Here is a 27,454-nt window from a genome sequence, read left to right as displayed (position 1 = left end):
ATACTACCAACAAGTAACACTTTGGAGCAGGTGAGCACCTGCTGTCCATGGTATCATGATACTACCAACAAGTAACACTTTGGAGCCGGTGAGCACCTGCTGTCCATGGTCTCATGATACTACCAACAAGTACCACTTTGGAGCAGGTGAGCATCGGCTGTCCATGGTCTCATGATACTACCAACAAGTAACACTTTGGAGCAGGTGAGCACCTGCTGTCCATGGTCTCATGATACTACCAACAAGTAAAACTTTGGAGCAGGTGAGCACCTGCTGTCCATGGTCTCATGATACTACCAACAAGTAACACTTTGGAGCAGGTGAGCACCTGCTTTCCATGGTCCATGATACTACCAACAAGTAACACTTTGGAGCAGGTGAGCACCTGCTGTCCATGGTCTCATGATACTACCAACAAGTAACACTTTGGAGCAGGTGAGCACCTGCTGTCAATGGTCTCATGATACTACCAACAAGTAACACTTTGGAGTAGGTGAGCACCTTCTGTCTATGGTCTCATGATACTACCAACAAGTAACACTTTGGAGCCAGTGAGCACCTGCTACCGTAGAGGTCACAGTAACTAGACAGTATTCACACCATGGTCTGATAAAACTTCCAACAAATAACACTTTGGAGCAGGTGTGAAGCTGCTACTGTAGATGTCACAGTAACTAGACAGTATTCACACCATGGTCTGATAATACTTCAAACAAATAACACTTTGGAGCAGGTGAGAAGCTGCTACCGTAGAGGTCACATTAACTAGACAGTATTCACACCATGGTCTGATAATACTTCTAACAAATAACACTTTGGAGCAGGTGAACACCTGCTACCGTAGAGGTCACAATAACTAGAGAGGGACTACACAATAGTCTGATGATACTACCAGCAAATAACACTTTGGAGCAGGTGAGCACCTGCTACTGTAGAGGTAGGCGTATTGCATGTTATTTTGCCATCTGCAGACACTTGGATTATGAGAAAGATTCATGTATTATGAAAAACATTTACATCAGAATTTGTGGTATCTGAAATATTTATTTTTCAAAGCGAAGCATTCATTCGTTTCAGGGGAAAACTAAATTATTTACTCAGTCTTGTGACGCCAAAATATATTTTTTGTGGTCCAAGAAGATCTCTTTTTTAAATGTAATATTTGCTGGTGACTACATCCGGCTGAATTGTTTATTATACATTGATGTTGTTACTTGCCAATCTTATAGCTATCGGGTTTCTTTTCCTAACTGTATAAATTCTAAGTGGTCTTGTAACATTGTAATAATGTTGAGCTATAAAAATAGTGTTGCAAGAGTAAATTTCAAAATGTTCATGACAAATAAATTAATCACAGCTTTTATGTTTTAGTTGTGTTGCAGTACTTCGAAGTCCAAATATACTACAACAAGAACATACTTCGAGGCAACACAGCAGCACTTAAATGTACAATCCCAAGTTTCGTCCGTGACTACGTAACAGTCACATCATGGGTCCAAGATTCATCTTTTAACATCTATCCTTCTATGAAAGGAGGTAATTTATTTAAAATTAACTAACTCCAGCCAATTGCAACTAAGTTATAGAGCTCTGACAGCTTATATAGATATTTAAATGATTATAGTTTTTGACACTACGTGTCGGAATTATTGCCCACTTCCAAAGTATTATATCACACTAGGCATCTTTGACAGTAGCAATAACGGGAGTTTTATTCGTCTAATAGTGCACGCATTAATGCATGTACCCGTGGAGTGCAAAACTACCTAATATATGTTTACATGCATAGTCGCAAACATAACACCACACGTTTTAGACAACATCATTACCATCTCTAGTAAAGTATTGCTTTGTAAAATATACCTAATGTTTGTTAGCGTACTTTGTTTGTTTTGTGCCTGAAAGACCTCCTCATATTTAAATAAAAGCAGCTAGAAAAATGTTTCTCTGAAAATATGCATATTATAACCTGATTTTAAAGAATGTACGACTTGTGTAATAAGTTAAATCAAAAAATTTGGTCTTTTTTGTAGGAGAAATAGTTAATTAATGATTGTATTAACGAGTTTGTTTATGTGATGTTAGTGCTGATCACTAAGTTGATGATAGTTTTATGGCATTGTGTTGGTTTCAGATGGTAAATATCACATGCTACCGTCGGGAGAACTTCTGATACGGCGGGTCGATGAAGGCGACAAATACCACAGTTATCAGTGCCGAGTGGTGAACACACTTACTGGCGTGACGTTACTCAGCGTTGGATATGCTCGGTTCACGGTGACAGGTAAATATCACATGCTTCCCTCGGGAGAACCGTTATCATGGCGGGTCGATGAAGGTGACAAATACACTAATTTTCAGTGCCGAGTGGTGAACACACTTACTAGCGTGACGTTGCTCAGCGTTAGATATGCTCGGTTCACGGTGACAGGTAAATATCACATGCTTCCCTCGGGAGAACCTTTATCATGGCGGGTCGATGAAGGCGACAAATACCACAGTTATCAGTGCCGAGTGGTGAACACACTTACTGGCGTGACATTGCTCAGCGTTGGATATGCTCGGTTCATGGTGACAGGTAAATATCACATGCTTCCTTCGGGAGAGCCTTTATCATGGCGGGTCGATGAAGGCGACAAATACCACAGTTATCAGTGCCGAGTGGTGAACACACTTACTGGCGTGACGTTGCTCAGCGTTGGATATGCTCGGTTCACGGTGACAGGTAAATATCACACGCTTCCCTCGGGAGAACCGTTATCATGGCGGGTCAATGAAGGCGACAAATACCACAGTTATCAGTGCCGAGTGGTGAACACACTTACTGGCGTGACGTTGCTCAGCGTTGGATATGCTCGGTTCACGGTGACAGGTAAATATCACATGCTTCCCTCGGGAGAACCGTTATCATGGCGGGTCGATGAAGGTGACAAATACCACAGTTATCAGTGCCGAGTGGTGAACACACTTACTGGCGTGACGTTGCTCAGCGTTGGATATGCTCGGTTCACGGTGACAGGTAAACATCACATGCTTCCCTCGGGAGAACCGTTATCATGGCGGGTCGATGAAGGTGACAAATACCACAGTTATCAGTGCCGAGTGGTGAACACACTTACTGGCGTGACGTTGCTCAGCGTTGGATATGCTCGGTTCACGGTGACAAGTAAATATCACATGCTTCCCTCGGGAGAACCATTATCATGGCGGGTCGATGAAGGTGACAAATACACTAGTTATCAGTGGCGAGCGGTGAATGCCCTCACTAGCGTGACATTGCTAAGTGTTGGATATGCTCGGTTTACTGTTACAGGCAAAAAATTATTTTTCATGTATTATTATTTTTAAAAACCTATATCATGGTTGATTTCAGTTTTAAGATAATAAACTGCATTACCTAAAAATGTGAACTCGCTTTACTGGTAAAAATGCTTCAATGCGAGGGATAATTATGTATAGTGTACACTTATGTGTTTTTCCTATGATTTAAATATGTTTCTTATTTTGACAACGAATGAAAGTTATAAATTTATAATTAATAAAATAAGCATTTTTCAAATTTTCATATCTATATTTTATCAGTGTAAGTTTAAGTGTTATTTATGGGATTGGAAAACTTTGCAAGAACATTAAAGTATTTGTTATTTAGTAAAATGATCAAAATAACTTAACTGAAATACTTTTTTCATTGTACGTAATATAGTATTACTACAGTCCATTACATATAAAACCACATTTAAATGAGCGGTTAAATTATTTCTCCCAATTTTCTACTGTGCATTATATTTTCCAAACGAATGCGTGTAATGGATCCATTTTTTTTGTATTTCCACTCCAGAACTTTTGGTTAAATGAGAACAAGATTTATATAACTGTTTTGCATATATAGTAGAGAAAGCACAGGAGCAAGTACAGTTCAAAATGTCATTATTCAAATAAATAATAGGCTTTTTTTCTTAAGGTGCGCCATATTCCCTCACTTTCTGCTTTATATATATATATATATATATATATATATACACACACACACACACACACACACACACACACAGGGTGCGGCAGAGAGGATGGACTTTTTGAGATGGGTAGTACTCTCCCCCTCCGTCTATGAGAGTGGTGGGGAGGGTGCCGTTGGACTCGTGAGTTCCTAGCATTGTTTTACCAGTTGTTGTCATGGAGTCTTGGACGGTGGAGCACCGCGTTTTCGCCTATGATTGTTTCATCCGAAATAATGAGTCAGTCACCGTCGTACAGCGTGAGTTTCGTCGCCACTTCAACATTCATCGGAATAGAGCTGTTCCCTCTCGAAACACCATCCTTAGTTGGGTTGAATCACTTCGCAGGCGTGGTGAACTGATCAACAGAAGTCCAAGAGGAGCTCCGCGAACAGTTCGAACTCCTGAAAATGTTGAAATCGTTCGACAAGCCTTTCTTCGCAGTCCGACTCAATCTGCCCGGAATCGAAGGACGCAATTCGCGTGGAAGTCGCCCAAGTTGAGAGAGCGATGTTGGAGAGAGTCTACGCGAACTTCAAAGAACGCCTCCAGCACTGCATCAACAATTTCGGCCACCACATGCCTGATGTGATTTTCCACACTGACTGTCTCAAATGCTATTTCCTTGTGAACCTGATTGTATCAATAAATTTGTTTTTGCGTAAAAATTAACTATTTTATGATTTTTTTAAAACCGTCCGTCCTCTCTGCCGCACCCTGTATATATATATATATATATATATATATATATATATATGTATATATATATATTTGTATGGCGAAGTTTACAAACAATGTAAAAAAAGGATTCCCATTTGTGCAGAAATTTTTCATTGACTGTGTGTTATTACATGTCATTACCACTTCTTTATATTTTACCTATAAAATGTTTATGCATAAGTTTTCTCGATTTTTTTAAATCTATAAATCGCAACTCATGTGTCAAGGATAGCAATAGAGCAATGATTGTGTGATATCATTTTAAGTGCATGAATAAATTTGGGCGAAAAAAAATGTTTGCCTTCATAGAAATAATTTGACTCAATGACATTATTTGCTATTGCAGTTTCGAATGCTATCACTGCATAAAAATGTTTGCCTTCATAGAAATCATTTGACCTGATAACATTGTTTGCTACTGCAGATTAGAATGCCATCACTGCATAAAAATGTTTGCCTTCATAGAAATCATTTGCCTTGATGACATTGTTTGCTATTGCAAATTCGAATGCGATCAAAGGGTAAAAATGTTTACCTTCATAGAAATCATTTGACTTGATGACATTGTTTGTTATTGCAAATTCGAATGCGATTACTGCGTAAAAATGTTTGCCTTTATAGAAATCATTTGACTTGATGACATTGTTTGTTATTGCAAATTCGAATGCGATTACTGCGTAAAAATGTTTGCCTTCATAGAAATCATTTGACTTGATGACATTGTTTGCTATTGCAAATTCGAATGCGATCACTGCGTAAAATTTTTTACCTTCATAGAAATCATTTGACTTGATGACATTGTTTGCTATTGCAAATTCGAATGCGATTACTGCGTAAAAATGTTTGCCTTCATAGAAATCATTTGACTTGATGACATTGTTTGCTATTGCAAATTCGAATGCGATCACTGCGTAAAAATGTTTGCCTTCATAGAAATCATTTGACTTGATGACATTGTTTGCTATTGCAAATTTGAATGCCATCACTGCTTAAAAATGTTTACCTTCATAGAAATCATTTGACTTGATGACATTGTTTGCTATTGCAGATTAGAATGCCATCACTCCTTAAAAATGTTTACCTTCATATAAATCAGTTGACTTGATGACATTGTTTGCTATTGCAAATTCGAATGCGATCACTGCGTAAAAATGTTTGCCTTCATAGAAATCATTTGACTTGATGACATTGTTTGCTATTGCAGATTCGAATGCGATCACTGCACCGCGCCCTCTGGAGAAGCAAATCACCATCAATGCCAAGAAAGGACAGTCTGTTGTTCTGCCATGCGTCGTCGAAGGAAATCCTCCCCCGACATACAAGTAAGTTCGAAGGAGTTTCAACAAATAATATGTACGTGTATTTTACTGGTCGACAGTTTGAAATTTTAAAAATCTATTTCCCATAAGGAAAAAAAAACGTCTCCTGAGGTCACCTTTTTTTGCTCGTGTTTATGTTACTGCAGAATTTGTACTAAGGTCAGGGGGGGTAATAAGGCCCACTTTCGAAATAAACAGCACCTGTACGTAAAGTAATGAAGTTATAAAAAAATCTTATAAATGAAAGTTCACATTTGTAAAGTACTGCACTTAAATGGAATTAAGATTAATTTCAGCGAGAGGTACAGTTGACATGAAATGAAGGTGAAGACATCGCTGCAAATGGGCTTTATTTCCTGCACTGACATGTAATAAGGCCCACTACATGAAAGGTACATAAAATCAACAAGTTTAATACATGTAATTAAAATAACTTTTTTATATACCTACATATTACATACATACTTTATTGACCAAAAATAGAACATTTTTGTCTTGTAAAATGCGATACATGTAGTTTGTAACCTTATTAAAGTTAAAACTAAAGGTAAGGACCAAATGAAACATTTCTCTAATAAGTGAAACAAAAATTTGACTGAGCAATTACAAAATTAACAGCAAAAAAAATCTTCCTTGTCGTCTTTTGTAAGACCGACACATATCTCATGGACCCAAACCCCACACTTGTTGCAAGCCCGCATGTCAGCCTGGTAGTCTTCTCCGCAAGCAGTGCAGTACCAACTTTGTGTCGTGGTGTCAGATGTTGAAGATTGTACAGTTGCAGTACCAGCTTGTAATAATGGAGTAGTTGCTTTTGAACGAGCAGTAGATCTTCCTGGAGCTAACGAAGATGTTGCAGGTTGATGTAGTGGTGTAACCCCTTCCAACTGGTTTGTGCATGCATCGTTGTCTGGGACAGCTGCGAACAAATTCCTTGATAGTCTTTGAGCTTTATAGTTCACAGCCTTTTTGCGAGGAACTCCACTTGATTTCTTGGCTTTCTTGTGTGGTGTTGGTAAAAGTTCTTGAAATGGTGATTTTGTCATTTCATGTCTGCGTTTATCATGTAGTTTTGCCAACCTTACAGAGAGAGGCGTATCATCATCAGATTCTTTTTCTTCGTTGAATGTGACAGTACTGGGGGCGAAGGCTTCTTCTGGAATCACTTTATAATCGAATGGATAAATTCCTGTCGCACGAAAGCCATTAGCTATGTTGCTCAAAGTCATGGATTTGCTCCACACAGGAGTGAATACTTCAGAGAAAGTATCCTTCGTTAATTTCCTGTCAGGATCTTCTGGGTCTCGGTCCCACCAGTATAGCAGTTCAGCATCCCAATAATGCTCGAAAGGTCGGAAGACTGCTTTGTCTAGTGGCTGTAATTCGTGTGTAGTGTTACTCGGCAAACAAAGCAGAGTTATGGAATGTTCTTCAGCTTTCTCTACAATAGATATGTCCAAATGAGGTTTTGCTCCATCCATGACAAGTAAAGTATCACCCGCAGGTTTGAATTTTGCAAAGTGTTCCAGCCATTGCACAAAAACTTCACTTGTCATTGACCCCTTAGGTGTCATAACCACTTTTGATCCTGGAGGAAGGCCATGTTTGAAAGTCTTTCTGTACCTCTTTCCTTTAAACAATATCATGGGAGGAATCACAGCTCCCATGGCACTAACACATGCAACAGCTGTCACATTCTCAGCATGTTCATGAGAGACAAGATGAACACGTTTGGCTCCCTTGCGTGCAAGAACATTCTGTTGGTGGTGCAATGTCAAGCGAATCCCTTTTTCGTCCATATTAAATATGTTCTGAGGGCGTCCGTTCAGGTTAAGTTGGTTAATGACAGCACCCAGTTTAGTGAAGTAGTCATCAACAATGAATGGGTTCAATTTCTGAGCTCTTGCGGGGTTCAGTGACTGGGCCTTTCTTCTGCACAGACGTGGATGGCGTTTCAAGAAGCCACGAAACCATTCTCTACCAGCTAACTTGTCTTCTTTTTTAAATGGATGTTTGATTCTGTGTGTTTCTACGAATTTGAAAACACACCTACGCATGATTAAGGGCGTTAAAGGAAATCCTATATCAGCAAAACGAACAATCCTCTCTTCCAGATCCTTCTCTTGGTCTGCAGTGAGAATCTTATGGCAACCCAATTTTCTTTCACAGCTCCCAGACTTTAAATGATTTCTTAAAGTTCTGCGAGGTATACCGCAGTGATTTTCAACATACCTTTGAGATTTTCCTTTCCTAAGTAACTGTAAAGCTTCCTCCATCATGCTACGTGTCCAGTTGCCTCTTAGGCCTCGGCATTTCTTACCCATTGTGACAATCTGAAACAAAAATAAAAACGCATTTCTTATGTCAACAATGGATTAAAATCATCCAGTAATGGTGACTGTTTTCTTATGTATTAAAGTAAGGTTAATTTAACTCAGGTAGGTAAGCTCAAAGTTATAAGCTAGAAACAAATAATTTAAACTATTACTTTTCAATCAACATACACCTAATATGGTGCCGGGTGTTTCACTTTCAACACAGAGTTCATAAGAAGTCCATGGCTACCATTATATCTACCTACTTAAAAATAAATTAACATGTAAAAATACCAACAAACCTCTTTCTCTGATTGTATAAACTCCTGACTGACTACTGACAATATATAGTACATACTTGCACCATAGTTCAGCAGTGATTTCATACAAATAAAATAAAAATAACGGTGTTTGGTCCTTGCAGGAAATAAGGCCCACTTATTCTTTCATGAGGGCCATATTTCCTGTAACGTAGACATTTTGGTTTGCGGTTATACCGTCGCTTCCTTTATGTAAATTATAACAACAATCATATCTAGTTTATTGTTAATTCAATACCCAACACATTGCACTAATTCACAAAAATGTAATACATAACTTACAATGAAATAGCATATCACGATTCTAATACAAATTTATAAAAACATCAATGTTCTTACCTTGCTCACCTTGCTTCGTGCGTGCTTCACGCGTAACTAAATCCACCGGGTTCTCGTATACACCGCTAGATGGTAGCCCAGGGTAGGTACATACTGCTTTGCGTTGCAACCTAAATATCTCATCGCTACTATCGATATCAGCTCTCGGGCCTTATTACCTGCTGGGCCTTATTACCCCCCCTGACCTTATAATGCCTTAGTAAAATGGTATTGTAAGTGAACCAGTAACAACTACAAATTAGTTGTAACTAATTTAAAAAAAAAATTTAAAATCTTCTGGAATTTTTAAGAAATAATATATCAATTTTAGGTTTATGTTCACTTTCCTCGACAAAAATGTATTCCTTTTCATCTATAGCTAGTTTCTAAATAACAATTTAATTTTACACTTAGGTTAAACCCTTGTTATTGCTCTCTTTTCCTAATGAATTTCTAAAGATATTATGATATCTTGTTAGGTTATAAATACTGATTGAAATAGCATTCCATTTTGTTTTTATTGTTGTTATAGAATTGTGTAGTAAGACTATGATGACATCTCTAAATAATCAATATCATAAACATGTGTTTTAAAACTGATACAAAACTAAATTTATACAAAATTTAATATTACTGAAACAATTTAATTGATTACTTATTAATATTTTTTTTAAATTACAAATTGTTAAGTAGGTTTTCGATATTTTTATGAGTTGGAAAATAATTTATCTAATTTTCTTTCACACATTTGACAGTTTTTTTTTCATTAATATGAATAAACTCTTGTCCACTTGTATAGTTCTCATCAACTCGTGTTTGAATTGTCCGTGCTTAGCGTCGACCTCCCCTCTATCCCCTCCCTCTTCTACCCCTTTGTGACGTCATTGTTTTTTTTCTTTGGTTGTAAGCCTTGCCCACTTGTGCCGCGCTTGCGCAACGTGCCAAGGAGTAGGGAAACAAATGGCCGTTGGCCCTCTGCTGCAAGCCCCGTTCGGGATTATTTCTCACTACCAGGTTATCAGTACAATTTTCTGTTTTGGAACTGAACTTTTATGCCTCAATCTTTTAACTGTAAGTGGTCAAGGTTTTTTTTAATAGTTCTATAAACACACTTTTCGAGTAAAATAGTACGATTTTTTTTTGTTTCTCAACTATCAATCTCTTAATTTCAATTTTCTTGAAATAAACCCACACATGGAAAAAAATATAATGTTTTTATTTATCATGTCTGTATTTTGTTTAATTGATTTAAAAAAAAAAAACAATTTGATAGAGTCGTATGGGGTCCATCGTTTATTATAATAAAGGATATAGAAGTGAAATAGAGGGAGGGGCCTTGGGCAGACATGGAACCTGTATAAAAAAGAAGTAGCATTTTAAATATGAGGAGATGCTGCCGAGAGTCAGGGATAAAATAAGAGCTCGGCAAAGGTACTTTCTGTCGCCAACATTATTTAATAGTTACTTCCAAAATGGTTTGGATGATGCAAGAGAAAAACGGGGATATCCAGTGGATAGTGTGTACAGGAAGAAGGAACTAAAACATGTTACTTCTTCCAGATAATGAAGTGTTGTTTGCCGAAAGTAAAGAACACTCGACTGAAATGAAGCCCACTTTCGACAAGGGGTTTGATACGAAAATACACAAGGACAAAGCCAAAACTTCTGTAGCAAGTAAACACAACGCAGAGACAGTCAAAGTTCTGGGTGGGTAAAAGCTGGACAGTATTGAGGAATTTCACTACCTGGGAACCAAAGTCATCAGATTGACAATGTCTGAAATTCCTTATGAGCAGAAGCAGACCAAGCTAAGGTAGCATCTGGAAAGAATAGCTTCTTTGATCAAACAACAACGACAAGGATCCTAAGGAAACTCTTATTGAGACATGTGTTCAGAAAGTTCGATGTGTTGATCACTAGGCCCAGATTGGCCAAAAATTTAAACAGGTAGGGACAATGGCAATAATAACAAAACTTTTTGTAGGCCTACTTGGTCCATGTATGGTCTTTTTAGAGTTAACAACAAACACTTCCAACCCTATAACACCCAATTTTTTTTTAATGTTTGTTCGTAATAGAGCTTACAGATTAGTGTAACACTTCAAAAAGGATTTTATTTCATTATATCATTATAACTATTGGTCTATGTATGTTAATTACGAGGATTGTATGAAAAGTTTACGACCACATCATGAAGATGGCAGGACTAGTCAACAAAAACATGCATAGATTCACGCAAACGATTGATATAATACAACTGCGCGTCCAAAATGGCTGAGATTTCAGAGAGTATATTCCAAAGCATGCGCAAACACATTCCCCAGTTTTTGTTGACGGGTCTTATCAGACAACCCTCATAACACGATACCTCTATTGCATTTGTTATTCTGTGACAAATATTTTCAACGGATGTCTACTAAGTGTTATAATTGGTGTACAAAGTCGGGCAAGTGATAATAATAACAAACATTTACGATCATTTTAAATTCATTGCCATGAATTACACTTTTCAAATAATTATAGAACACATTTCTGATAGAAAAAAATGTAAGAGAGGTATCATGTTAAAATTGTCAGAAATAGCCTTTAGTGTAAAGTATTGTCATGAAAGTGTAATTATCAACATTCGTGGTGAGATCAAGCCTTAAGAGGCCACTCCAGTGTTTCAGGGGCACTACGCAACCCGCGTTAACCTCATAAGATTCAATGTTATTTTCATTTTGCTTATAACTAATAAACTAATATAGATTTCGAAATGATGCTTGGTTGATATGTAAGACAACGATGCTCTTATCAAAGCCCCTTTCTTCAAACACGTGCATAAATTATGGTTCAAACCTAGACAATACACTTATGCATATTAGTAAAGATTAGTATAAAACCATAATTTATGCACGTTTTTGAAGAAAGGGGCTTTGATAAGAACATCGTTGTCTTACATATCAAGCAAGCATCATTTCGAAATCTATATTAGTTAATTAGTTATAAGCAAAATGAAAATAGCATTGAATCTTATGAGGTTAACGCGGGTTGCGTAGTGCCCCTGAAACACTAGAGTGGCCTCTTAAGTTCAAATAACAGAGCATTAGGTCTTTCTCATGTAAACCAAACTAAAATAATGATTTGTAGATTGTTATTGAGCAAGAATCTGTTATTATATTTTATTTCAATTTATTAAGCAGACGAGTGTAGATTTCATTTTGGTATCGAGGACCGCTGCTCGAGGTCAGTCCATGTTGGAAATGGAAGGAGAAGAAAGAAAGATCGATTCTTTTGAAATGTGATGCTTCATTCGGAAACTCGATATCCCGTCGTCTGCCATGTATCGATTGAAGAGGTTCGACGGAGAGAAGGTTTAAAGGATATGGGAGACCATCCGGACCATCCGGATTGAAGATATATTTCGTCATAGGGAACTGTAAAGGAAGGCTTTACGGAGAGTTATAAAGCAAGAGGAAGACCTAGAAAAAGTTGGTTCAATGATCGGATCAAGGAGGATTTCGGCTGCTGATCATACACTGAATTGAAATGACTGACACAAGAAAGAACGAAATGGAGGGGGAAAAAATAATCTGTTGCAATCCAATCTAAAATGTCAAAATGGAGAAAAAAATAATTTTTATCTTATATTACAATAACTCTTAATTTTTTATTTTTTGTTTTCTAAATTAAAATAGAGCTAAATGAATGTTGAAAAGTATGTATTATTAAAATATATTATTAGTTAAAAATTAAATAGATTTTTGCTATACAAAATTTATTTGAAATTTCAATAATATTTAAACTATGAAGTTGTAATAAGCAATCTATTTTTCAAGAAGCGGTATTTCTTCCTTTTGAATCTTTAACTTCAGAAATAAATGTAATTTTTAAAATTTTAAAGTGTTTTTGTTTTTCTTATTTTGCATAGAAACTAACAATCAATTTAAAAAAAATATATGTATCGATTCGTAACTTAGTCCTAAATTTTTAATTTGGGTGAAATATATATTTCATGTTTTAATTTTTTTAAGAGCTAGGTTTTTGTTTACGTATTGATTTATAAATTCAAAGCAAAACTTAAAATTACTTAATGCGAAATTTAATAATTTATCACAGTTTTAAGAAAATAATGAGCCTGAGATAAGTAAACGCAACTTCTAATCTCGTATTATTGATAATCAATTTAATGTAAACATATTTCAACTTTAAGTTAGAGAAAATAATGTACATATGATGTTAAATATTGGTATAAATATATAAACGTGTCTTTGTTACCAAAACAAAGTAAATTTAAAATTTTTTAAATCAATAATTTTTTTACATGTGGTGTTTAATGTTTATTAGAATATTTTTTTTAAATGTTTGGCGGAAGTTTAAAATGTTAACCTATATATTATTCCTATGTTTTGCTAATCAGGCTTTCACGGTCTTTGTCAGTATACTGTAGTTTTCTAGGCTTTAGCCGCCTTCGATTATCGCTTATTACCGTATGGACATTGCATTATTAAAAGTATGTGGACACAAGAGTATTCACGAAGCCTGTTTGTAGGTAGTATAATAATTTTGAAATTTAATAGGTTTTTAAGATTTGTACTTCAAAAATCTTTGAAAGTTGTTACAATGACACAAACTATAAAGATCGTAGTGTCGGTTAAAAAACAATTCATATCAAGCACTTTTATATTGCATACCTATATCCAAATAAAAACCGATTCAAAACATTGTGAAAATAATTTTAACGCACTCTTTATTAATTAATATGCATGGCTTTCATGATTGATTGTATTTATAACTTCAAAGACGTTATTATTTTTTGTTTGGTGTTGTTATAGGGGCATTTTTCCATTAATTCACTAATCGTTGTCCCTGGCCAAATTTAAATTATTAGTGAGTAGTATATAGGCTAAAAGTATTTCCAAGCCTTGGTGCAGGTGCTAGGATTGGGATTGTTGGTTGCCATCTTGGTTTTTAATGTCACGGCAGCCATCTTGGATGACCTTGGAAATTGAGGTTGCCCTTTCGAATTTGCCAAATATTGGCCAAAATTTGCTAAAAATTTGCCAAAATTGACCCTAAATTCGTTTAAATTACTCAAAATTTACAGTTTTTAGAAAAACGTTTCCGCCGAAAAACCCAAAATAATTCTGAAAGTTCAAAATTTTCATTTTCTAGGGAAGATTTATCATAAAGTTTTCAAAAATTCAAAATTAATAATTCCTCAAAGTGGTTTGCCTTTAAAATAACTAAAGTCACTAAAAATGCTTACATTCACCATCTGCAAGCCTCTGGTAAGATTCTGGAGGGGACCTATGACTGTGACCTCGGTAGCAATTTTGGAGAACGTCACGGCCGCCATCTTGGATTCTGCCAGTTTTAATAATGACTACACTTCCGCCATTTTGTTTTCTGTAATCATCTGCCATTTTGAATTATGATGCCACGCCAAACATCTTATTTTCTAGAACCTCTCGCATATTCACTATCACTATTTTTAATTATGAAGTCATGTCTGACAACTTGAATTTAGACATCACATCCGCTCTCTTGGATTCAGATAACGAATTTATAAACATTTTTGTGAACAACTTTGTTACGCAGACTTCAAAATAATTTGTTTTAGTCAACTAATAAGATTTGGAAACTTTTGCCTAACAAATATTTTGATTCATAAGATTTAAATTCCCAGTGCCACATGTTGCAAGTCCACTGTAAGAGTCACACCTCCTCGCTCTATGGCTAAGAGTCTCAATTGTGTACCTCCCTCCTCGCCCTGTGGCCAAACCGCGTGCTCCCGAGTGGCGGCGTGTGCGCAGGTGGGCGAGTGCCTGGCCTGCACGCGGGGGAGTCTCACTTGTGTGCCTCCCTCCTCGCCCTGTGGCCAAGCCGCGTGCTCCCGAGTGACGGCGTGTGCGCAGGTGGGCGAGTGCCTAGCCTGCACGCGGGGGAGTCTCACTTGTGTGCCTCCCTCCTCGCCCTGTGGCCAAGGCGCGTGCTCCCGAGTGACGGCGTGTGCGCAGGTGGGCGAGTGCCTGGCCTGCACGCGGGGGAGTCTCACTTGTGTGCCTCCCTCCTCGCCCTGTGGCCAAGCCGCGTGCTCCCGAGTGACGGCGTGTGCGCAGGTGGGCGAGTGCCTGGCCTGCACGCGGGGGAGTCTCACTTGTGTGCCTCCCTCCTCGCCCTGTGGCCAAGCCGCGTGCTCCCGAGTGACGGCGTGTGCGCTGGTGGGCGAGTGCCTGGCCTGCACGCGGGGGAGTCTCACTTGTGTGCCTCCCTCCTCGCCCTGTGGCCAAGCCGCGTGCTCCCGAGTGACGGCGTGTGCGCTGGTGGGCGAGTGCCTGGCCTGCACGCGGGGGAGTCTCACTTGTGTGCCTCCCTCCTCGCCCTGTGGCCAAGCCGCGTGCTCCCGAGTGACAGCGTGTGCGCAGGTGGGCGAGTGCCTGGCCTGCACGCGAGGGAGTCTCACTTGTGTGCCTCCCTCCTCGCCCTGTGGCCAAGCCGCGTGCTCCCGAGTGACGGCGTGTGCGCTGGTGGGCGAGTGCCTGGCCTGCACGCGGGGGAGTCTCACTTGTGTGCCTCCCTCCTCGCCCTGTGGCCAAGCCGCGTGCTCCCGAGTGGCGGCGTGTGCGCAGGTGGGCGAGTGCCTGGCCTGCACGCGGGGGAGTCTCACTTGTGTGCCTCCCTCCTCGCCCTGTAGCCAAGCCGCGTGCTCCCGAGTGACGGCGTGTGCGCAGGTGGGCGAGTGCCTGGCCTGCATGCGGGGTGTCTCACTTGTGTGCCTCCCGCCTCGCCCTGTGGCCAAGCCGCGTGCTCCCGAGTGACGGCGTGTGCGCAGGTGGGCGAGTGCCTGGCCTGCACGCGGGGGAGTCTCACTTGTGTGCCTCCCGCCTCGCCCTGTGGCCAAGGCGCGTGCTCCCGAGTGACGGCGTGTGCGCAGGTGGGCGAGTGCCTGGCCTGCACGCGGGGAGTCTCACTTGTGTGCCTCCCGCCTCGCCCTGTGGCCAAGCCGCGTGCTCCCGAGTGACGGCGTGTGCGCAGGTGGGCGAGTGCCTGGCCTGCACGCGGGGAGTCTCACTTGTGTGCCTCCCTCCTCGCCCTGTGGCCAAGGCGCGTGCTCCCGAGTGGCGGCGTGTGCGCAGGTGGGCGAGTGCCTGGCCTGCACGCGGGGTGTCTCACTTGTGTGCCTCCCTCCTCGCCCTGTGGCCAAGGCGCATGCTCCCGAGCGGCGGTGTGTGCGCAGGTGGTTCCGCCAGGACCAGCACCAGCGGCGCACCGCCGTGGAGGCGGGCGAGCGCGTGTTCGCGGTGGGCGAGTGCCTGGCCATCCTGCACGCGGACGAGTCTGACGCTGGCCACTGGGCGTGCGCGGCCTCCAACAGCGCCGGCACCGAGCGTCTGGAGCTGCGGCTGCACGTGACGTCACCACTGGCCGTGGCCATGCAGCCGGCGGGGCAGGTGCGCACCCGGGGAGACTCTCTAGAACCAGCTTTCTGAAGTGGTTTTGGGCCCCCCCGCTAGATGGCAGCTTTCATTATACCTATGTTGCTAACATAGCTACAATGATTGTGAGAAGTAATGCATCGGGTAAACAATCCAGTGAAAATTAACTCACTCTATTTTGGTAGCCTCATATTTTGTGGTGTAGCATACCAGTAATTTTTGTATCCTCTACTTATTTATATATATAATGACTTTTTTTAAATTCAAAACAGCATTAAGTGTTTTTCGCATAGTTGAAATCGCTTTTAGACTTTTTCAATTGTTTAACTTTCACGAAATGAAAAATATATACAGCGCATACTTTTTGCATAATTAGCTGCCGAATTTACATTTTTAATGTTTTTGGGTTGTACAAATAAGGGGAATTTAATTTATTGCAGAACTGAAAGTTTTTAGGTTTAACTGCAACACCACTGGCTACTTCATGATATGGTTTGCATTTCTATCACAAAAACTCATTTCATGTTTCATGGCTGTCAAAATCGTAACAAATTTTGAAATGCCAGGTAAAATAAATTAATATTTTCTGAAAGAAATTCAAACCATTTCTTGAAGTAGCCAGTGGCATTGCAGTTAAACCTAAAAAGTTTCAGCCCTGTGTTAAATTAAATTCTCCTTATTTGTACAACCCAAAAATGTTAAAAATGTAACTTTGGCAGCTATTTGTGCAAAAAATATGCACTGTATATATTTTTCAATTCGTGAAAGTTAAACAATTTAAAAAAAGGGGGGGTTGTCTGTAAAGTCGGTTTCCGGACGATAATTTTACGTGATAACGTCATAAGAAAACACTGATGAAATATTACATACTTTTAAAATTTTCAAATATTATTTACAGTTTTTTGAAAATTTAATTTAAATAATTTTTTAAATATAATCACGAACAATTAGTTAAAAAGCCCGCCTTAACCTTTTTGATATTATAGAAGATTTTCTCGCACGGTGGTTCGCCGGTTCTTGCAGCCTCGGCTCGGGCGCAACGTGACAATTTTTCGTGCGTGCAGACGGCGTTCGTCGATTTATAAGACGTTATCACGTCAAAAGTCTACGAGTTGATCTGTAATTACTGTAAGTATAGAATGTTGAGCTGGAACAGGAGGCACCGGTCCGCACGTGCTTGCGCGCAGGTGACGGTGGACGTGGGCGGTCGGGTGGAGCTCCGCTGCGTGGTGTCGGGGGCCGCCGTGTCGCCGCCCGAGTGGCTCAAGGACGGCCAGGCGCTGCTGGCCGGGGTCACCGCCGACAAGCTGCAGCTGGACAACGTGCAGAGGAAGGACGCCGGCATGTACCAGTGCGTGGTCCGGAGCGAGGACGACTGCGCGCAGAGCTCCATGCAGCTGCAGCTGGGAGGTCAGTGGGTGCGACCCGTGTGTTCGGGAGGGAGACCGAGTGCGTCTCAGGCCGAAGCCTGTACGCTCTAAACGCGCAGGAGAGGTAGCATCTATCATGTGTTAGGAGGGGGTTGGCCAGCCGTGACTAACTCCCCACACTGGGCCCAGGTAAAACCTGCATAGACACAGGGAAACCCCTGGCTACTTACGTGCGGGATGCAAAAAATTCCATGCATTAATATCAAGCAGGTTGGTTACGGGAAACAGAAGGATGGTTCTGGAAGAAGAGTTGGACAGAGTAGAAAAGTAGGGTACAGATTCAAGGCCGAATTTCACTGACGCTGATGGGTTGCGGACGGTGCAGAGAACTCGTCGGACTCCACGCTTGCAGGGACCCGCCTGCTCCTGACGCCCGCCGACTTGCTGGCATCTAGTAAGGGAGTGTGCGGGCAGAGGGCTACACAGCAGGGTTTGAGCTTATTGCTGTGCACCATGCCACAGGCCATATTCGCAAGAAAATTGTGTTCTTTCGAGTACGTTTTATTTTAATTACTTATGTAAATCAGTATTGTTGTCGCGTGTTTTAATAAGGACAAAGGAAAACCCTAACAAGGAGGAAAAAGGGACGTTTGCGGGTGGTTATGAAATTAGTTGCTAAGTTAAATTCGATCCAATAACAATTTATTGACAAACTTAATAACACCAAAAGGAATTGCATGGATTCTCAAACTGACATAACACTTAAACAAGTCGGGTTCTCGTGAAGACGAACTGCTGATGCAAGTTCGCTCTAGAACACAAAACGTACGAATTAAAGCTAAGTGATCGCTTCCAGAACAATTAATACAAAACAAAACAATACCCTTAATTTTGGCGAGCCGTGCGCTCGTCACAGCTAACTATCAAAACGCCGTCAATTTCAACTACTAAGGCTATACCATTTACAAAGTTTTACAAAGTTACAAGGAACATACCTAATCTTAATATTACTCAAGGTTACACGCAATGTTAATACAGATAGTTAATACCAGAGGTTACAAACATATACACGCAACTAGTCGTGTAACGCTGTCAATGTCTATAGCTTGGTTTTCAGCACTCTTCCCCCGGTACCATGTGAAGCTTTCTCCGCATTTCCGTAGCAACGCCTAAGTTCTTTATCTTGACCACTGTCTCTTGTGTCTAGAATTACTCGTTACCGGCGGTAGAGTTAGAGTCCATACAGAGTTACGATCGGGTTGTGATAGTGTCTCGATAGTGTCTTTATCGTGTCAATACTTCCGCTCGCTCGGCCCTCACGGAGTTTGCTAATGCCCGCCCTCTTTGCCCTTGTGGCTGAACCGTCGTATTTTGTTAATGTTCGTTCTGAAAGATTTTATGCTTACTCCAGCGACGCTTCCACTTGAACTGTCTATATCCTGGGTTACAACCTGGAGAGGTCTCACCCAGTCGATGTCTTGTCGGTCCTCAGGCGGCAGCAACTCCGCGGCGATTGACGGTGTAGGCCGGCGAGCGGTGTCGGAGCAGCGAGGCAGCCTCCTGGCTGGATGTCCCAGTTGTTCTGCTTATCGATAGTCTGGGCGCATGCCCTTTTATACTGCAGGTTTCCCAGACGAGCTGGAAGAAGAATAGTCTCGTCTATTCGGGGGAAGCCTGCCCAGCTCACTGTGTTGCAGGTGGTATGCCATGAAAAGTCAGGGGTACAATACTTTGCAAGTGTACACAGGTACACACGTTACATTGTTAAACAGCGTTATAGTAATATTATTTTAGCTGTGTAACAAAATATTTTTGAAGTGAAACATTTTTGGGCGCGATGAGAGTAAAATTTTAATTACAATTTCAAGGCCGAACTTTAATGCAGAAACATTGTTGTCTGGAAACATTGTTTCGAAACGTTTCTGACACCAAAGAGATATAAAGAGAGCACTCACCATTCGAGATGTGAATTGCCAAAGAATTTTTCCTTCTATCACTTGTACTGAGTTACATGCGCTCCTTTTTTAACATTTGGTTGTCTGATATTTTGACAAGGTTTAACATCGCGCTGTCATACACAGAGGCTAAAGACAATGGAACCTCCTAGATTACAGTGGGCTCTGCAGAACTAGTTAATTGGGTAGCGACTCACTGATCGTATATATGTGTCATGCCGAGGTGTTGAGAATAAGCACAAGACTCTAGTTACATGAGCTATAAACTATGTGTATTTAGAAGGGTTCTGGTTTAAAGAGGACTCAAAGTGCGTCTCAGGCCGAAGGCCATATGACTGATCATGCAAGGGCCTAGCCAAGGAGGAAGGAAAGCATGCATGATGTGTTAGTGGGGATTAACCAGCAACGTCAGCAACTGATTCCATGAGTAATTCCTCTATATTAACTCTAGGCTACAACTAGTTAAGTAAACCTGCATTGACACAGGGAAACCTGCATTCGTGCGGGGTGCAATAAGTTATGCATTAGCAAGCAGTTTGGATGCATAAGAAAGAAGGTTGTTCCAGGAAGAAGAGTCAGTCAGGGCAAGGGGCAAAACTTGGGCATTGCCGTCCGCTTTTTGCTCGGACGGTACAGGATACTTGAAAGGCGACTCTAACGTGTTCCACCAATATTTGGCGCTTACAACACGACACTTTAACGATTGTGTGTGTCTGACGTATTACATAGGCTACATAACTAAAAGTATTTTTCCTTAACAAGTCAATCTACATGTAAGAAACATAGTCATAAGAAATTAAGTACTTAAATTGAGAGGCTCAGGCAGATATTGTTTTGGAGAATAGAGTTTTCCATGACAAATAATGATATTAACGTTTCAATGGTTAAATATGAAGCTAACTCAAAGCTGCAAAATTTTTTGACTTGCTCCACTTTCTTGTGGGCACTCTCGATGCTAAAGTTTTCCATCATGCTGACAGGAATTTTGAGTGACTTGTGGGCACCCTAGATACTAAAGTTTTCCATAGTGCTGACAAAAATTTTGAGAAACGTGATAATGGTTCTCTTTCTTGCAAAGTCAATGACTATCTGCCATCCGAAGACGGTTTGTTTAGCTTTCTATGTTAATATTTTCTCTCAAAATTTTGGAAACCAACCTAGAGTGCATTCCAGATAATCTTAGCATTTTGGAATTAAACGTTTAGTGGTCATCTGCATTACCAGTTGCACATAATTGAACTTTAACATATCGCGTCAAAAAATACTTCAGCGGAAAACATATTAATTTATATTTAATATTTTAATTCATTATCGACTGAAATCATACACTTCACCATCATTCAAAAGTGTTCGCACTATATGGAATGCAGGCGGGAGTGGACCTGACCCTGCCGGGAAGGTGATTGTCCCTCGAGGTGTCGGAGCTGTTGCCGGCTCTAGTATCCGAGACATGATCCAACAGGTTCACGGAATGGGTGCAAGTATGGGAATATATAGCCTCTCCGCACCAAGTGGCAATACTCTGCCTCCACGTGGGCACCGTTGTTGGGGGCGAATCGTGGTGACCATGTTGGGATGGGTAGCCTCAACCTCTGGTCATAGCATCGCCTTAACTGCAGAGGACAATGCCAGGCGTAACCCTGCCGCAGTGCATCCACAATTGCATGTATGGGACCAGAAATGGTGGATTGGCTGAATCTGCGGGCAAAAGCAGATTCGATTGAAACCTTTCTGGGGGGGTTCGACTGTCGAGCCCCGGCGTGTCGGTCCCAAAGGGCCCCATAGTGAATGGATTAGGCCTATGTTAATGGAAGGACCATGAAAGGCGCCCCTGTGTTCGGGTGCACCCGGGCTTTAAAAAGATATATAAACTGCTTGACTAGGTGTGCTACGTTCCCCTAGTTCAGTGGTCGGGGGAGGTACCGAGGCAACCCCGAGGCCCTCCTGCGCACGCACCATGGTTGTCATTTCTAGTCAGGGCTTCCTGCGATCGCCGCCGGATGAGTTCAGGAACTTTCGGACCTTAATCGGCTGTAAATCTGCCGGGTCGAGGTACGACAGGTCGGAGGGTAATCCGAGGAGACGAGGACATCCTGTGGAGTAACTCTGAAGAGTGGCAGTCGGTTAGCAGCTGGCGAACAGTCTGCCGAATTAACGCCAAGTTGGTAGTAGTACGGGAAGAATCCATGAAAGATTGAACGGTGTCCCGCTGAGGTTTCCTACAATGCCCTGGATTCTGTTTGGGTAGGACTCGTACTTGGTAGTGGTGCTCCGATCGCTTGGAGCAGGCTCCAAGGGTTCCCTAGCCTGATGCGGAGTCGACGTTGTGAGCGACGACACAGCTCCGGTACTAGCCTGGATAGCTACAGAGGTTGGATAGGCCTCCACCGGACCACGGGTTCACTGGGTGTTTTGAGGGGTCCCAGTGTGATGTGGGAGATCGGGGTAGGTGCCAGCAGTGCTGATAAAGTCTCAGGGCTCAGGACACAGCCAACTGTCTGGTTAGCTGAGTGTGGTAGAGGGGCTGAGGCGGCGACTATGCTGGGTTGGTGGCCCCAGCCGCTGGTCGGTGCCGAAGCTCTAATACCCTCCCGATCAACAACAGGGAGTGATCCCTAACAGTTCTGTATGTTAAAATCTCTGGAATGTTTAAAAGAGAACTGGAAGATACTCCCACACTACCCTTCAAGGGCGCATATTGGGAGGGGAACGTTGAGAAATGCCGGCTGCAAGGTTGGAATATATCTATATGGAATGCAGTCGAAGATTATTTATCTCCCATTACAGCAAAAATAATACTAACTTGTATGCACTTCAACATACGCTAAAACATTGTAATGTTTCCGAAACATTCTACTTAGATGTCTGAAAAATTTTATGGTATATTTTTCAGTACTGTCAAAGGTTTTATTTTGGTAATGTTTAGGAAAAAAAAGTAGAACACAAAAAATAAAGTGGTGCGAATTTTGCAATAGTTAAAGTAAGAAACGAAATGTTTTAAGGTGTTCCCAATTTTAATTGAAAATTAGATTTTTAAATATTTATACTTTCAAGTAGACAAATTTATTAGTTCATTGTCAGTTTAATTTTTGAGTTGCCCATTCAAACTAACGATTCCCATAATAATTGTTTTAAGAGTACATACAACTTTTTATAAGTGTGCATGTTTCTCAGGAAAAATATATTAAATGTTGTCAGGTGCGAAAATTACGGGGCATTCATAGCGCCAATGCTATTATTTTTGTGAGCTTAACTATATCAACTTCCTACATTTCATGTATGCTCGATGTCCATATAACCACTGGTTGTTTTTGTGAAATGTCCGGTGGCGAGGCTGGTATCGAAGTATACATCCTAACAATTGGAATGAATCATATGTCTTTATTGAACATGTAATCGATGGTCAAGTGGTTTTGACATTTTTTGAGGGTTGGGAGAGGAAGCGTCTGACAGGTTATTTATTTATTTTTTTGCGATATTGAATACTTCCCAGTGGTGGGGAAGTATTGCAGAATAGTTCCTTCTGGCAAAGAGTCCAGGGCGAGGCACGAGGTAGGGTACTGATCAAAGACCGGCAGCCTTATTGGATTTTGCTATCAAAACTTCTCTTTTCTAAAAAAAAAATAATAAAAATGGTTACAAAGTCTTTTGAAATGACACGAAAGATTGCTATTTTGATGAAAAATTCCCGTTTCAAGGGGGAAAAAATTTCTTATTTCAATACTCTGAACACTTTAGCAAAGGCTGGATTTTCCTTATGGAGGAAAAATGTTTCTTAGAGCAGTTTAAGGTTCTCAAATTTTCTAAAATTCAAGTCGTTGTGTCCGGATTTAGTTCATGTTTCTGAAGTTCAACATCTCTAGTGCAATTTGGCTCCCCGATTATATATTTTAACTAAATATTCAACAAAAATAATTTACGTAAAAAATCTAAATTTTTTATGAAAATTTAATTTATAAAAAAGTTTAGCTACTCGACTTAACATTATGGCATCATTAAGTATACAAAAATATCATAATTGATATGTCATACGACCACAATATAGACAGTAACATGTACATAGATCAAGTGTCTCTGAACAAGAAACCTTTAACGCTGATACTTAGTATGTCTCATGCAAATGTAAGCAACAATGACAAACATATATGACGAGTTTCTCCGAACGACTAGACCTACTGCAAAAGACATAACCTGGTGTGCATTAAGATAAATGTGAGGCATATGTGACACGAGAATTGTTGAAAAACCAGGATGCAATGCCTTACAATCAAGCAGTGGCATATACAGGATTGACTTCTGGGGGTCGTGAGGTTCATCGGTATTCTGTAACTAATATAATACTTGTTTATTAATTCGGAAGTCGTATTATCCAGTGCATATTGCACCCTTCTGGGGAGGGGGACTTGAGACCCCGTGACCCCAATCCCTCTCGACCCACCCCTGCGAATCAAGTCAGAACCAATGACAATCATATCGACCAAGTTTCTTAGAACCACAAATCCTAAACCAGCCATACTCAACATGTGTTCAGCAGTAATCATCATGGGTTCAAGAAGAAATCTTATAAACTTTAATCGCCAACAACTATTCTGTCGTCAACATGTATCTACATTAAAACATAAAGCTACACACTTGGCTACACACAATATTTTGAATTCAACTCACACAAATTCACCATCATTGACGTATAATTCATTGCACATTTGCAATCATGGATGTATATTTACCATCATCGACGAACAATTCAACACACATGTACCAAAATCGATGCAAAATTCAACGCACATTCACCATCAGTAGTGCAAAATTAGATGCACATTCACCATCATCACGCACATTCGCCATCATCATGCACATTTTCCATCATCAACGTACAATGCGGCGCGCATTCGCTAATTTAGATGCGCAATTTGATGCACATTAAAAATAATTAACACACAATCTGATGCACATTACAATGTTTGTTCACCATCATTTACGTACATGTCGATGCGCAACCAGACTATTACCACACATTCACAGTCAATGCACAATTCGACACACATTCGTCAATATCGACGCACAATTCAGCGCACATTCATCATCATTAAGCACAATTCGATGAATATTATATATTATCAACGCACAGTTTGACTCAAAATTTCTATGTAAAATTAGACGTTCATTCGCTTTCTTTGACACATAATTCATTGTACACTCACCTACATCAGTGCACATTCGCCATCATTAATGCACAATTTTATGCTAATTCGTTAATATTGACACAAAATAAGACGCACAGTCTCCATCATTATATTCATTTACCATCATCAATTCACAATTCAACGCACATTCGCTATAAGCGGCACACAGTTTGATAAACATAAACCATTATCAATGCTAATAAATTGAATGCAAAATGTTATTCACAATTTAATGCGTATCACTATCCTTGACACACAATTCGATGCAGTCGCCTACATCGGTGCACATTCGCCATCATAACTGCACAATTAGATGCACATTCATCAAAATGTCTCACATTTTTATGCAAATCGCCATCACTGTCGAACAATTTGATGCATATTTACCATCGTTAATGCGCAACTCGATAAACGTTCACAAACTTTAATACACATTCGTCATCATCAGTGTACAATTCTAAGCACATTTCCCATCTTTGTGACACAATTAGATGCACATTTACCGTCTATGATGGTAAATTGACTTACATTCGCCAACATTGACTTATATTCGCCATTATCGACACACTTACACTCACCATTATTGATGAACAATTTTACGCACAACTTCTTAAATTTTTGGGAACAGTGTTCACTTACTTCGTAAATGTCTCCAAAAGAATATTCTTCTTATATTGACTTTGAAAAGCTTGTTGTATGATTGTACACGAGAAATTTTAAGATGATGCTCCAAACCACGTGGTACCACTTTACTGCTCCCGGATCCTGGAGTCATTCTGGAGTTGTGATCGATCTATCGATTGATCGACCCTTGCCTCGCTGATGAGGACCCTTGCCATTAACATGTTGGTTATTTTTGGGAGCGGATGGGATGGCTGGTCTCCCGGGAGGAGACATTCTCTCTCACCTGATACGGCCGTGGCACAGCTCTGGCAACCAGTTGTCTGGCCAGGCACGAACTGTGTTCCGTCGCGATCGGGAAGTTTTACTGGTTTGCATCCAAGAAAGAAGGTAAACTGTACAGCAAAGTGGAGGACACGATTCAAAGCACTATTGGAAACGTGCTAAGGAAATAATACAATACAGGAAGTCCATAAAAGAAAATCCCAGTTTCAATGGCATATCATAACAGTTTAATTAGGGCTATTTACAACAAATAAAACATAAAATTGAAGGTAAACTAACCTTGTTTTTTTCTAACAAATGTTCAATATTTGAATCTCTGTGTATACTTTGCACGCCGACCATTTAGATTTATTTCATTATCATATCATTGTTTTCTATTAAGTGGAATTTAACATATTTTCATTAACAAGCATTGCATATTATATATTTTGTTGCAAATGTCGCGAGATACATGCTAATGTTTGCCTGCTATTTGTAAAATTTACACATCACATATTTTGTTTAACTAATTACTCATTAGAAGTACAAAATCGTTGGATTATGAGTGCATTTTGGTTAACTTATTTGTTTCTGCCAAAAAATTGTTTGTTAAAAATCTGGAACTAACAAAAAATATATAAAATTCAAGTGGTGTGATTTTAAAGAGTCAACTAGACAGGATATTAAGTTTTGAATGTGAATCCCATTAACCGATCCCATCTATTTTTTATTTTTTTTAGTGGTTGTGAAAGTCGTTTCTAATAGCTAGAGACCGAAAAAATTCGCTAATTCATTTCGCGTTAGGCTAAAATACAAATAGTTATACCTCAGTGCTGCCACTGCTATTGGCTCACAACTCACCTGGATGACGCTGGGCCAATGAGAAACACCCAACCAAAGCTTTATCGAGTCACAGGCTGCTGCGTTGGGACGTCTCACAAGACAGCAGCCAATGAGTGGGTGACATTTGACCGAGTGTACGTAGAACTATGGAGTTCATCCTGCAGGTCATTGAACCCGCGAATTTTTCCGGTCCCTACTAATAGCTCACCGTTAGGGACCGGAAAAATTCGCGGGTTCAATGACCTGCAGGATGAACTCCATAGTTCTATGAACACTCGGTCAAATGTCACCCATTCATTGGCTACTGTTTTGTGAGACGTCCCAACGTAGCAGCCTGTGATTCGATAAAGCTTTGGTCGGGTGTTTCTCATTGGCCCAGAGTCATCCAGGTGAGTTGTGAGCCAATAGCAGAGGCAGCACATAGGTATAACTATTTGTATTTTAGCCTATCGCGAAATGAATCCGCGAATTTTTCCTGTCTCTACTAATAGCTCACCGTGTATTCTGTAATGCGCAGCTGCCCATCCTCAACTGCTGTACAAGTTCATCAACCAAACGCTGCAGCCAGGGCCACCTGTGTCCATAAAGTGCATAGCAACCGGCAACCCCACGCCTCACATATCGTGGCGTTTGGATGGATTCCCGCTGCCTCAGAACGAAAGGTACTGCCCGCTGTCTGTTGGGCAATTGAATCGGCACATGCGTGGGTAAGGAACCTGCCGAAGTGTTGTAGCGAGGCTCCCCGATCATTGTCGGAATTAGGTGACAGCTAACACTGTAATAGTACGTGACAGTAAATCAAGTCTCTATATT

General features: G+C 40.6%; 1 protein-coding gene across 1 annotated transcript in view; it reads left to right on the top strand.

Annotated features, from left to right (window-relative positions):
• The window catches only part of LOC134528984 (cell adhesion molecule Dscam2-like), a 98,295-nt gene that overhangs the window by 46,895 nt on the left and 23,946 nt on the right, over positions 1-27,454 (top strand). The window contains exons 6-12 of the mRNA XM_063362652.1: positions 1,372-1,536; positions 2,135-2,284; positions 2,873-3,019; positions 5,920-6,037; positions 16,207-16,420; positions 17,593-17,815; positions 27,159-27,303. Coding sequence (XP_063218722.1) covers positions 1,372-1,536; positions 2,135-2,284; positions 2,873-3,019; positions 5,920-6,037; positions 16,207-16,420; positions 17,593-17,815; positions 27,159-27,303 — 1,162 coding nt within the window. The remainder of the gene's footprint in view (positions 1-1,371; positions 1,537-2,134; positions 2,285-2,872; positions 3,020-5,919; positions 6,038-16,206; positions 16,421-17,592; positions 17,816-27,158; positions 27,304-27,454) is intronic.

The sequence above is a fragment of the Bacillus rossius genome, chromosome 2 (genome assembly GCF_032445375.1).
Source record: "Bacillus rossius redtenbacheri isolate Brsri chromosome 2, Brsri_v3, whole genome shotgun sequence".
Taxonomy (NCBI): domain Eukaryota; kingdom Metazoa; phylum Arthropoda; class Insecta; order Phasmatodea; family Bacillidae; genus Bacillus; species Bacillus rossius.
Note: the sequence above shows the minus strand (reverse complement) of the source record. Positions and strands in the feature narration are given on the sequence as shown.